This window comes from Ylistrum balloti, unplaced genomic scaffold (genome assembly GCF_031769215.1).
Source record: "Ylistrum balloti isolate Yb309-2 unplaced genomic scaffold, AGI_CSIRO_Ybal_v1 Utg371944, whole genome shotgun sequence".
Taxonomy (NCBI): domain Eukaryota; kingdom Metazoa; phylum Mollusca; class Bivalvia; order Pectinida; family Pectinidae; genus Ylistrum; species Ylistrum balloti.
The window spans coordinates 94,074-104,964 of NW_026782953.1; the positions used below are offsets into that span (position 1 = coordinate 94,074).

Sequence of the window (10,891 nt, forward strand, 5' to 3'; positions counted from 1 at the left end):
TGTAAGTACCTCGATTATTCTCGCCGTTGTAAAAACATCATGCTCAACAAAATGAAACTCATTTACATTAAAAAAAAACTAGTACTAGACAAGCACATTTTATTTTGTATTTATTGATTACGGAGAGTCCCACTATTTGACCCGAACATGTCCCCTAGGTATGCAGAGTTTGTGAAATACTAAAGAAATGCAATGCTCGGTTTAGGAGGCGCGGTCATTTTCTTCATTTTCTTGATGAACGCTTCCACTTTTCGAGTACATTCTTGTTCTTCCAGACGCTGAAAATTAAAGCATTATGTAATGGTTTACTTGTTGATTATATCACTTCAGCTGTGTTTCCATTGGAAAGTCAGCGGTCATGTGATCTATTTCTGTTTTGAACTCATACATGCCGGGCTATCTACAGTAACCATTGACCGGTCACTCTATAATACACTAATGATGATATTTTCGTAGATTGCTTTTAAAACGCTTATGTGTTGAACTTTAAATTTGAAATTTGATAAAATATAACCAAATATTGAATAAACCTGAACTATACAGCTGTAAAGAATCATCAGTGATGCCAAAGACCCGAGTTGTAAAAAGCCTGGGAAGCGACCGAGGAAAGTCAAAATTGGTCCAAATGAGCGTCAAAAGCCAGATGGAGTGATACACTAGTCCCCAATTCTATTTCAAGTATTAATTTCAGACGATTTCGAAGAATACGAAGTGCAAATATGATAATGTACGTGTTTGTAAACTTAAACGTGACACGCAGTTTACGGCAAACTTAAACTAAATTCCACCAGCAGTGTCTACTACCTGCAATTGTACAAAAGACAAAAAAAGTAAAACTTTCAATGAAACATAGTATTGGAAACAGAACAGCAAAATACACCTTTTGTAAGGAAATGCACCATACAGCTGTTTTGTCCATCCGGAACTTGTCAGTGATTATACAGGCCTACATTGTGAATGGTTAACATTATTCTCTCCTTGTCGATATTTTCTGTGTAAATCTTATCTCATTATCAGTTACGGATATGTGATATTTTTTAACATTAGCAGAGAAGATAAGTTATTTCTTCAATTGTTCATGTAAAAAAGATTGAAATATAAACCCATTATTGTTTTTGTTTTGTTGACACAATAGCTGGCGTATTTAGTTTGAGTTATCCACTGTAGCATCAAGATCTTCTTCTGCAGTAATAGTTTTGACATTTTGACTCACACTCGTTAAATGTTAATTTTTGTGAAACCAGAATATGAAATGTTCACGCTGTAAAACTTTGTTTGTCGGTAAATAGTTTTGGTTACGACCAAACACAATTAAAGTTCAACGAGCGAATTGCGCTATCCAAACATCCTCCCCGTTTTAAGATACAGAGGATAGTAAAATGATACGAACGAAATATCTTGCTTGATCTAGACATAGATGAAAAGAATGGAGTTTTAAATGAATGGCGATACGTACACCAGAGCTAAAAATCTAAATTTGAGTAAGAGTCCTACAGTAATAAACTTAAGTCACTCGAGTAACATTGTGTTGTTGATAACTTAAACAATCTTCCAAGCAATCCCTGACCGTGTTAAAAGCAATTGTTATTTATAGGTTGTATCCATGTTTTATAAGCAACAGAAAAACAGTAAGAAACAAATAAACAAACAACTAAATACATATCTATTCAAGCTAACGACGAGGACACCATTGTAACAAAGATTGGTATATCAACATCCTACTAGAATGGTTTTCATTAATTCTCTCTGGTGAAGACCAATGTTTTACTTCTGATATACACTGTATATGCTGTATAGTACAGAACCTCAATCATCAAAGTCTTTACTACGCTAAACACTGCTCACCAAACAGTACCGACTTGTGATCCTTATTTATCAAAAGTGTTGTCACTGTATTACACTTAAGTTTTAAACTTACCGCATCCTCTTTGAGGAATTCCATTCTAGATTGACGATCCCTTAAACAAGACGAAGGTCGGGCGAACAAAGCACTCTGAGCTCTTCTCTCAAGTACATCAATTTTCCTCTCGCTCATCGCACTCTTCGTATTTCTCAGGTGTTCTCTAGAACTAACTTGCTTTCGTACTGAAGTTTCGGGAGTGCTCTTTGCGGTCCGAAGTAGTGAATCATTATTGCTAGACAGACTTTCTGTCCTAAACATCACCTGCGAAGATTTCTTGGTGTGTCTGGTCAGTGGATATTTTCCTTCCTCGTCCTTATGAGGAACAGTAGTTTTCGAGGACCTAATGGGCGAAGCATTATCTGCTCGTGGAGAGCTGTTGTGATTTCTACGCAAAGCAACTGCTGAACAAGCGCGCTTATTTAGAAACGCTGTCGATAGAAATGTTGAGCTCTCATTCAGATTCCCGCGTGTCGAGCTATTCCATCGCTTTAGGACAAGTTTACTTACGTCTTTCCTCTTTTGGCTTAACGCGGCATTGTGGTCTTTGATTTTACACACACATGCCACACAGTTACCGTGGTTCCGGGTATTAATTTTCCTTTTATGCAGATCAGATTTAGAGCTCTTCGATTTTCGTAAAGGATCGCGAACATCAAACGTGGATGACCCGGGTGGTATTGCAAATCTATCGTTAGGTCTTGACCATTCTTGAGGTTCAACTAGTTGTTTAAGAGACACTTTGTCACCGCGAGCATGCGCTCTAAGGAATGCATAAACTTTACCTTTGGCACTGCCAGAATTTTCATGCAGATCAATATTATTTTTTTCCAAGTCCTCGTTGATTTCCTTTATGATGTTTTCGAGATTCTTAATTTCGTTTTCATAATCGATATTAATTGACGGTTCCTCCTTCTCAATCTTGGCAATAGTTATTCTTGATTCACCTGGAATGTATTTATCTGTTATCGCCGGTTGAAAGTCCGAATTTGTGGACGATAGGCTAACGTTACCGGATATATTTTCAATAGCAGTTTTCGAAGCATCTTCAATATCTTTCTTGTACAGATGACGTCGAGGAGCACCTAGAGGTAACCCGAATGGCTCCTCGTCTCCTTCAGACTTTAATTCTAACCAACTTTGTGATGGAGAATATTCAGAAAAGATATCTTGATCTTGAACAAGCGACAGTTTTGGGGCTCCATTAGAATGATATCGGAAGCCTGGAGGTGGAAGCTTCGCGTCTCGTAGATCGGAGGCAGAATCTAGACCTGTGACATGTTTAGAAAAAGTATACTTAGAACCCAATGTATGTAACAAAACTCTCTGATTTCTTCTGGTTTCTTCGATAATCTTGAATTTTTTCTTGTCTATCTCATCCCATTCTTGTATGAGCTTTGAAAGTTCCACTGCGTTTTGTGGACATTCTATTAATTTGGCATCAAAATAGACAGGTCCAAGTTTCTTCTTTGCATCCTGTAAAGCCTGCGAAGGTGCTAGGAAATCAACATTAGCCCTTTTAGGTAAAACGATGCTCATTGCATTATTTACGCCACCATCGGTCTGTCGGTTATGATGCGCTACCATTTTTACACGAATATGATAACGTCATGAAAATAGCGGTAAAGTTTGCCTATTGTGACGTCATCGATTGCAGAGTACTCGTGTAAATTTTCCACGAAAATAGAATCCGGGATAAAAGAAAGAGATGCAGAATTCAGTGTGCGTTCGTGCAAAGGGAAAGAATGGATAAATCTTCAACACTCATCTACTCTATTTCATTTAAGGGTCATCCTAATGATAACTACTAATAATACGTTACGGAGCGCCGTTTTACGTCACTGTGAGTTCTTGTTCTCAATAAACAAACGACAACATTGATCGTGCGTAACTTGGCTTTGAAGTAATCTAAAACTGTAGACTTTTTCTATATCTACTATTTTCCTTATGCTTGACACGAAAGTAAACACAAATAGCAACTTCCTATGTTTACAGGCATAAATCTACACAGAGACGTATATATACGTCTCTGATCTACAGTACAAGTATTGTACAGATAAAGCGCCCTTGCAGACCACCTCAACCAGAAGCTCGAGCAAGTACCATTAATTTTTTAATGGATAATCAGTTGTCCCATTTGTAACAATAACACGATTTTTGTTCAGCTTAAACCAGTGGTATTGTTCCTAGATTTCCCATAAAACACGCTGGTTCAGCCCTACTTATTGCAATGAATTCACTGCAATGCCCGTTTTTTCCATTTTTTTTTTCTTCGAAATATTCACAGATATATAGAATCCATTTTAAGACTTTTTCACTGTTGAACTTTTAAGAGGACAATGCTTCCCGGGCGACTTGGACGGTCATGAGCTATTTTTCAGTAAGTATCTTCGGTACATGAAAAACCCGGAAATACCGGGACCTTTCAATTTGTATAGTTATTGTGAAATTCGATAGTTGTAATATCGGTAGTTCATAAAATACAGAGCATTTTTTTCTATCCTGTTGACCACCAATAAATACCCACCTTGGAGATTCGATATATTCCAGGCATAACATATATATGGTCTTGGTAAAGGGGCTGTACTTTTAAAAAAAACCTGACGAATTTATTTTCCGCTTTGTCCACATTATTTCTCCTGAGGTGTCACGGCTGAGTGGTTCTCAGTACAACACAGAAAATATCAACAACTCATCAGAATTGCTTCGAAGTAAAATGAAATTATGATCAATCGAGAGCAAAATGTGAAAAAAGAGAGGTTAACACCAAGACTCTTGAAAAAGTTATAAGTACTAGAATAAGGCCAGGTATTCAGTGATTCGTTCACCTTGTCCACGGGCGTCAGTACAGTTTTTTGTTCATTAGATTATCCTATTATAAAGGGTTTACTTAAAATTTAAAATGATAATACTTGCTAAAATTGGTCTTGTCATGTTAAAGTGAACAATGTGAGGTTTCATTTTTTTCAGAATAATATTTTAGAATTGTATTTGAGATTACTATTAGGGCAGTCTCGAATCTGTGTCTACGCACCAAAAACTAGCTTTACAGGAAGTGAAAGTTTCATAGTGTTTACACGTGGTCATGTTATGAAGGATTTCAGAGTTGGAATTTGCTGAAATGTGAGTACTTTGTTACCATAACAGTGTTGTTGATTTAAAGATAGGTGTTTAGAAATATTTTTTTAGAAGGTTGCAGTGTTAGATTGGAATTAGCAGTATTTTTTTCATTTTCAGCATGTTTTCAGTTGGTAACCATGGCAATCACATGTCAGAAATCAGAGGATTTTTTTATTTACACAAATTTTATCTCTTTACTATTAATGTAATTGTTATGAAGTATATACATATATATATGTAATGATGTATTTTAAAACTTATCTGCTATACCTGTATATCTCAAACATGACCAATAATTTCGGGAAAAATGCAAATTAACTGTTTTCTGCTACCGCGAGGTCGAGGGGGAGATAAATCCTCGTATATCTCTGCGCACGGTACGAAATAACACTTTATGCACACGACACAACATGTAGGTTAATATAAAAATCCGAACATTATCAATGCGGAAATAAACTTATTTGTATGATGTGCTAAATGGTATTTTATGAAATAATCCTTCAAATATGTAAGACGTCATGTTTTTAAAATAGACTTTACCATGTCGTCAAGTAGGATAGGTCTATTGGAACGAACGACGCCATGTTACGAGACATCACAATTCGGAATCACTTCAGTTTCCGGCCTATATTCATTTTGATAAATGGTTGTATTGAGTGGTCTAAGTCGTGGTGAATGCCGCTAGTACATAGGTCATATTTGTATAAATCTAAGCATGTCTGTTAAAGCTGTTTGCGTGTTGAAGGGTGATTCGTCAGTTACTGGTGTTGTAAATTTCCTTCAACAGGTAAGCTTTAGAAACATACTGCATGTTACTTGTCCGTGACATACTCTCATTTTTTATAGAATGCATACATATTTTGACTAACAGATTGACCTCGATATCCACTGTTGGCTGCTTTTACAACTTGAGTTATATAGTTAAGCTATTACCATCATATCATATTAGTATCCAATATGATGTCAACATAACCCTGTGACACAAGGTGGCTGTAACACTACATGTAGCAGCCTCGTCTGTGATACGCTCGCATACCAATACACAAGATTAATTTACAGGTAGTGGTACCTGGGTAAATGAACATATATACACAGGTACCTGTTCTTGCCTCACTTGTTGATACTCAACTGTTCAGCGATATATCTTTAATGGTTTACTGACAATCACCGGTTTCTCGAAATGAATTTAGCCACCTTGATTATTTATCTATTGAATGTTAAGTTATTTACAGACGAGGCCAGTAGGAACCTACCGGATATGATAATACCTTGACAAAGGTTAATATTTAATGTGACTTGAGAATACAATACTAGTCTATTTTTGGTAGCCACGCCTACTGAACATGATTGTATATATACGTGTATGCACTTAACTGTGGACATGACTTACTAATAGCCCAAAATGTCTTCATGTTTATTTTGAGTAATATTGGTGTTTCTGGAAATTTCTCAGGATGGCTCAGGCCCGGTCCACTTGACAGGAGAGCTGAAGGGACTGGCACCAGGGAAACATGGCTTCCATGTGCATGAGTATGGGGACAATACCAATGGTAAAATTAACTTTTAAATAGTTGTCAGTTTGTATTTATTCTTAATGAGAATGGTTGACAAATAGTCAAGGGATTCATGCTATATGCCTGCCACTTCAATATTTGTCTTGGTCATAGTGTAAAGAACACATCTCTAATGCAAGGTTGTCTAGTAGGATTTGTCATTATTAACCTATCGAACAGTGAAAACACTAATGAGAATGGCAGCCATTTTTCTCTTTAAACTGTGGTTGTCAGAAAAAATGAGCTGATCTATAAGTTAAATACTTACAGTGGCTTTATATTTATCATGTTCATCATAGCCGTCATAGTTCATCCAATGTTCTCCACCGTGTGTAAATTTTCCATTAAAATGACTTTTCAATAACTAAACGCCCAGAGTTCTGATATTCAGCCTGTAGCATGATTGGATAAAGGGCTACCAAGTGTGTTAATATGAATGACCTTTGCCCACTTTCAAGGGGTCAAATCAATGACTTATCAGCAACCAGAAGGTCCAGGTTGCTGATATTGGGCCTCTAGCTTGCTAGATGTATGGCTTCCAAGTTACGTAAAATGTCTTTATGAACCAACCAATGTCTTCTATGTAAGCTTTAGTGTATTTGAACAATTTATTTTAGGCCTATTTGGCCTCTTTCATATATAGGTCTTTATAATAGGATGACTGTGGGCCTCTTGTATAAATTACAGAAACATTAATAAGCATTTTTGCAAATGATGTAAAACATTGCAGAGTTTCAACACATTCACTGACTTAGCTGCAAAAAAGAAAAACAAAACAAAAAAACCAAAAACCAAACAAAGTTAACTGGACACTTAGAGTGAAGTCATTTCAGGTATAATCAAACAAGTGTTAATGTTTATATTAAAACTTTAGATGTTATTTTAAAGGGATACTCGGGAAAAATGAAGATTTTGTTAAATGCTGTTATATAAAAGATGTGCCTAAGTATCTGCTTATGTTCTATCAACACAAAAAATCAAGTTACAAAATGAAATTTGTGGAAACTCTATATAAATCTTGCTAGATTAATTTATGAATGGTCTTGTGTACTCTGATTGTATAACAACATGTTTACACATGTACAGCCACTGCAAACAAATCTGGCGACCTTATAGATTCAGTTCTTCTTATGCAGCTACACACAATTTTCAGTCTGCCATTGTCATACGATTGGCTGTTTAAATTGCCCTGCAGCTATCAGTCTGTTCATCTGTCTTTAAACAATTCTTGCTTAGAAGTACGGGATGGATCTTTTTCAAATTTCATATATAGATTCCTCTTTGTCCTTAGTTGTTCATTGTTTCTTTTAGGGGCTGATCCGAAAAACAAAAATAGCTGACATGCAGCAATTTGATTTTGACAATAATGGTTTGTTTCGCTAGTGAAAAATAAAAGCTTTTTGTTATTTTTATGATCCCTGTAGGGAGAGCATAAAGTTGCCACTTCGTTCATCCGTTCATCATAATTTTGTCCGCAGCATAACACAAAAAACTATAAGAGGTGTCAACATGGAACTTTACAGGTAGATAAATCTCAATAGGAAGTGCAGTGCACCAGAACCATCACTCTCTTTTGCGTACTTTAGAAGTTATTGCCCTTTATTTTTCATACTTAAATTTTGCATAACCAGTCTCTTGTTATTTTCAATGAAAAGAGAACACAAATCATCTTAAAAGATTGACAGATCATGAAGCCAGGTACAAAATTACGAAACCAGAAACCTGAAGAGGTTATTTACTAGTAACACAACGTTCAATTCCATGGTAATCTTTCATTTCCATGGAAGTCAGAAAACAATGCTAGCCAGTAACTCAAATGATCTTATCAGAGGTTAAAACCAATAACCAAACGAATGTCTTTAAAGAAGAGCTGGACATTTAAAAGACGATTCATTTCATCAACAGTGGGAGCTTGGTTGCCACCATATTTTTAGCTACACAGTAACTTGTCACAGGTTTAACTCTCTCTGAATGTTTTATTGTATAATTTTTCTGTTCCTGAGATTAAACAAACAAATTGATATTAAAATTTATTTTTGTGTTAATGTATTTTTAATGATTTTTTAAAAAACAGACTATATTTTCGCATACTGTGAAGTTATAATGAGTGAATAGTGTCCACGAAAAGCAAAGTCAGCTTCAACTTTTTATATCATATATAAATATGTCAGTAATTTGGCTATTTTGTGTGTGAAAATGTAATAGAGTATTCAACAGTAAACAAAAATGTCTCATTTGTGTGTCAAATATTTTTTGTATCTTTCTCTGGTGAAAGATACTAAAATATCAGACAAACTTATGAAATATATGTTATACTGAAAATGTATATATATATATATTGCCCACCTATGAATTATCCCAATTAGGTGTCCACATTTCTCTCTCAAAAAAAGAAAAAATAAGAAAGAAATAAATTGTGGAATTCATGATATTGCTTTATGTTGTCAGGCTGTACTAGTGCTGGTTCACATTTCAACCCCGAGGGTAAAACTCATGGTGCTCCAGAAGACCAGGAAAGACACTATGGTGATCTAGGAAATGTAGTTGCTGGGGAAGATGGAGTAGCTAAAATTGATATAAAAGACAGCTTGGTCTCATTGACTGGGAATCATTCCGTCATTGGCAGAACTATGGTGGTAAGTCAAAATGTAAAAAATAGCATTTCTTTAATTTTATATAGTAATTGTAGTCTTAATATAATGCAACCTAAGGTTTGATTCCGGTGTTGAATATTTGTGTTATAACGAGTATACAAGAACTCTATCCAACAATAAATTGATATTGCATTGTATGTTCTACATATTCAAGTACTGAATGGATCTTTCTCAGATTTCATATGATGATTCATCTTTTTCATTAGCTGTGCTTGTTTGATTTTTGGACTGATTTTAAAAAAATCAAAGTGGCTGAGAGGCAGCCATCTTGGAATTTGTCAATGAAAGTTTGTTATTGCTTTTTCTTGAGAAACACTTGGTGGACCTTTCTCAAATTTCATATGATGGCTCCCCTTGGTCACTAGATGGACTGGATAGAAAAAGAAAAAAGTTGATGGACCAGTTTTGATTTGGCAGTTGGAGATCATCATCACTTTTTCTTGAGAAAAATTGTCAAATGTTATCTAATTGAGAACAAAAACAGAAGAAAGAATAAAATAAAACCCAAGTAATACAGGCCACAAGATCCCTGTGGGGTCTTCAGTTTATGTGAACTTATCCATCAGCCATTTCACACTTGTTGTCATGAAAGGTGTAATGAGAACAAGAATATACTATAGTGTCTATATATATATAAAACAGCAGAGTTTGACGATTGTTGTGATGTGAATTTCTTCTCAAGTTTTATTGTTGGAATTTGAATTTAAAGTGAAATTGCTAAAGGTCTAATTGTTTTTGTATTGTTTCAGGTCCATGCAGATGAAGATGATCTAGGAAAAGGTGGTCATGAACTCAGCAAAACAACAGGGAATGCTGGAGGAAGACAGGCATGTGGCGTAATCGGCATCTCAAAGAATTAGATTGTCATTCCAAAGAAACAGACTGCATGTTTTGACAAGAAATGTGTACATACAAGTTGATACCAAGTATCTAGGGAAAGCAGAAAGTTTTAAGTCGGCAAAGTGAAGTTTTGTATTTGTTCAGTGTCAAAATCATAAACATCAAAGGAATTATTCTCATTGGGCACTGCCTTTGTACCTCTGTTGTTTTCACTATGCATTGAAAGAAATGGATCCTGAAGTCATGTAGCAGAAATGGACAACCTATAATGGTAGATTCAGTGATGAAGTTGCTGCCTATAAGTCCCAGAATAATCACTACTAGTAGTCGATGTATAAAATTATATTGAAAATCATAACAATAAGAGTTACAATACAACTTTTTATTTGCACAAATCATGATACAAATCATTGTTGGTATGCCCAGTGGTGCGGGTAAGATGCTATTAAAATGTATTTAATCAGAAAGAAACATGCTTCTTTTTTGTGTCCATTCTTTTTTTGTGTCTTGCAGATTAAGTAGCAACACAAAATCCATTTTTTCTTTTTTGTATATGAGGGACACATTTCTCATATTATATATACAAGAGCTCTACTCATGTATCATAAACAACTTTAGAGATAAATTCCAAGCAGTGATAGAATTGCCCCTCAGCTTTAACACACAAATAATTTTTTGTAGCTAGGCCTGGACCTGTTCAAAAATTCCGTTTGAAGTTAATTTATTGTAAGCATCAGTAGTTGCAAGCAATTATAGGATTATAAGCTTGATACTTATAAAAAAGAACATAGAAAAATTGACCTGAAACACCAGAACATTAGTAT

The 10,891-nt window shown here is 35.3% G+C and overlaps 2 protein-coding genes across 2 annotated transcripts; one reads left to right on the forward strand and one right to left on the reverse strand.

Moving 5' to 3' along the window:
• Positions 1-179: 179 nt before the first annotated feature.
• LOC132563975 (uncharacterized) lies at positions 180-3,487 on the reverse strand. Its single transcript, XM_060228728.1, has 2 exons — positions 1,919-3,487; positions 180-278 (listed from the first exon to the last, which is right to left on the reverse strand). The coding sequence occupies exons 1-2, from the start codon at positions 3,485-3,487 to the stop codon at positions 180-182; spliced, it is 1,668 nt and encodes a 555-aa protein (XP_060084711.1).
• Positions 3,488-5,667: 2,180 nt separating this feature from the next.
• Positions 5,668-10,538, forward strand: LOC132563982 (superoxide dismutase [Cu-Zn]-like). The gene is made up of 4 exons (XM_060228735.1): positions 5,668-5,807; positions 6,474-6,570; positions 9,022-9,209; positions 9,977-10,538. Exons 1-4 carry the CDS (start codon positions 5,736-5,738, stop codon positions 10,085-10,087), a joined length of 468 nt encoding a protein of 155 aa, XP_060084718.1. The 5' UTR covers positions 5,668-5,735; the 3' UTR covers positions 10,088-10,538.
• The last annotated feature ends 353 nt before the right edge of the window (positions 10,539-10,891 follow it).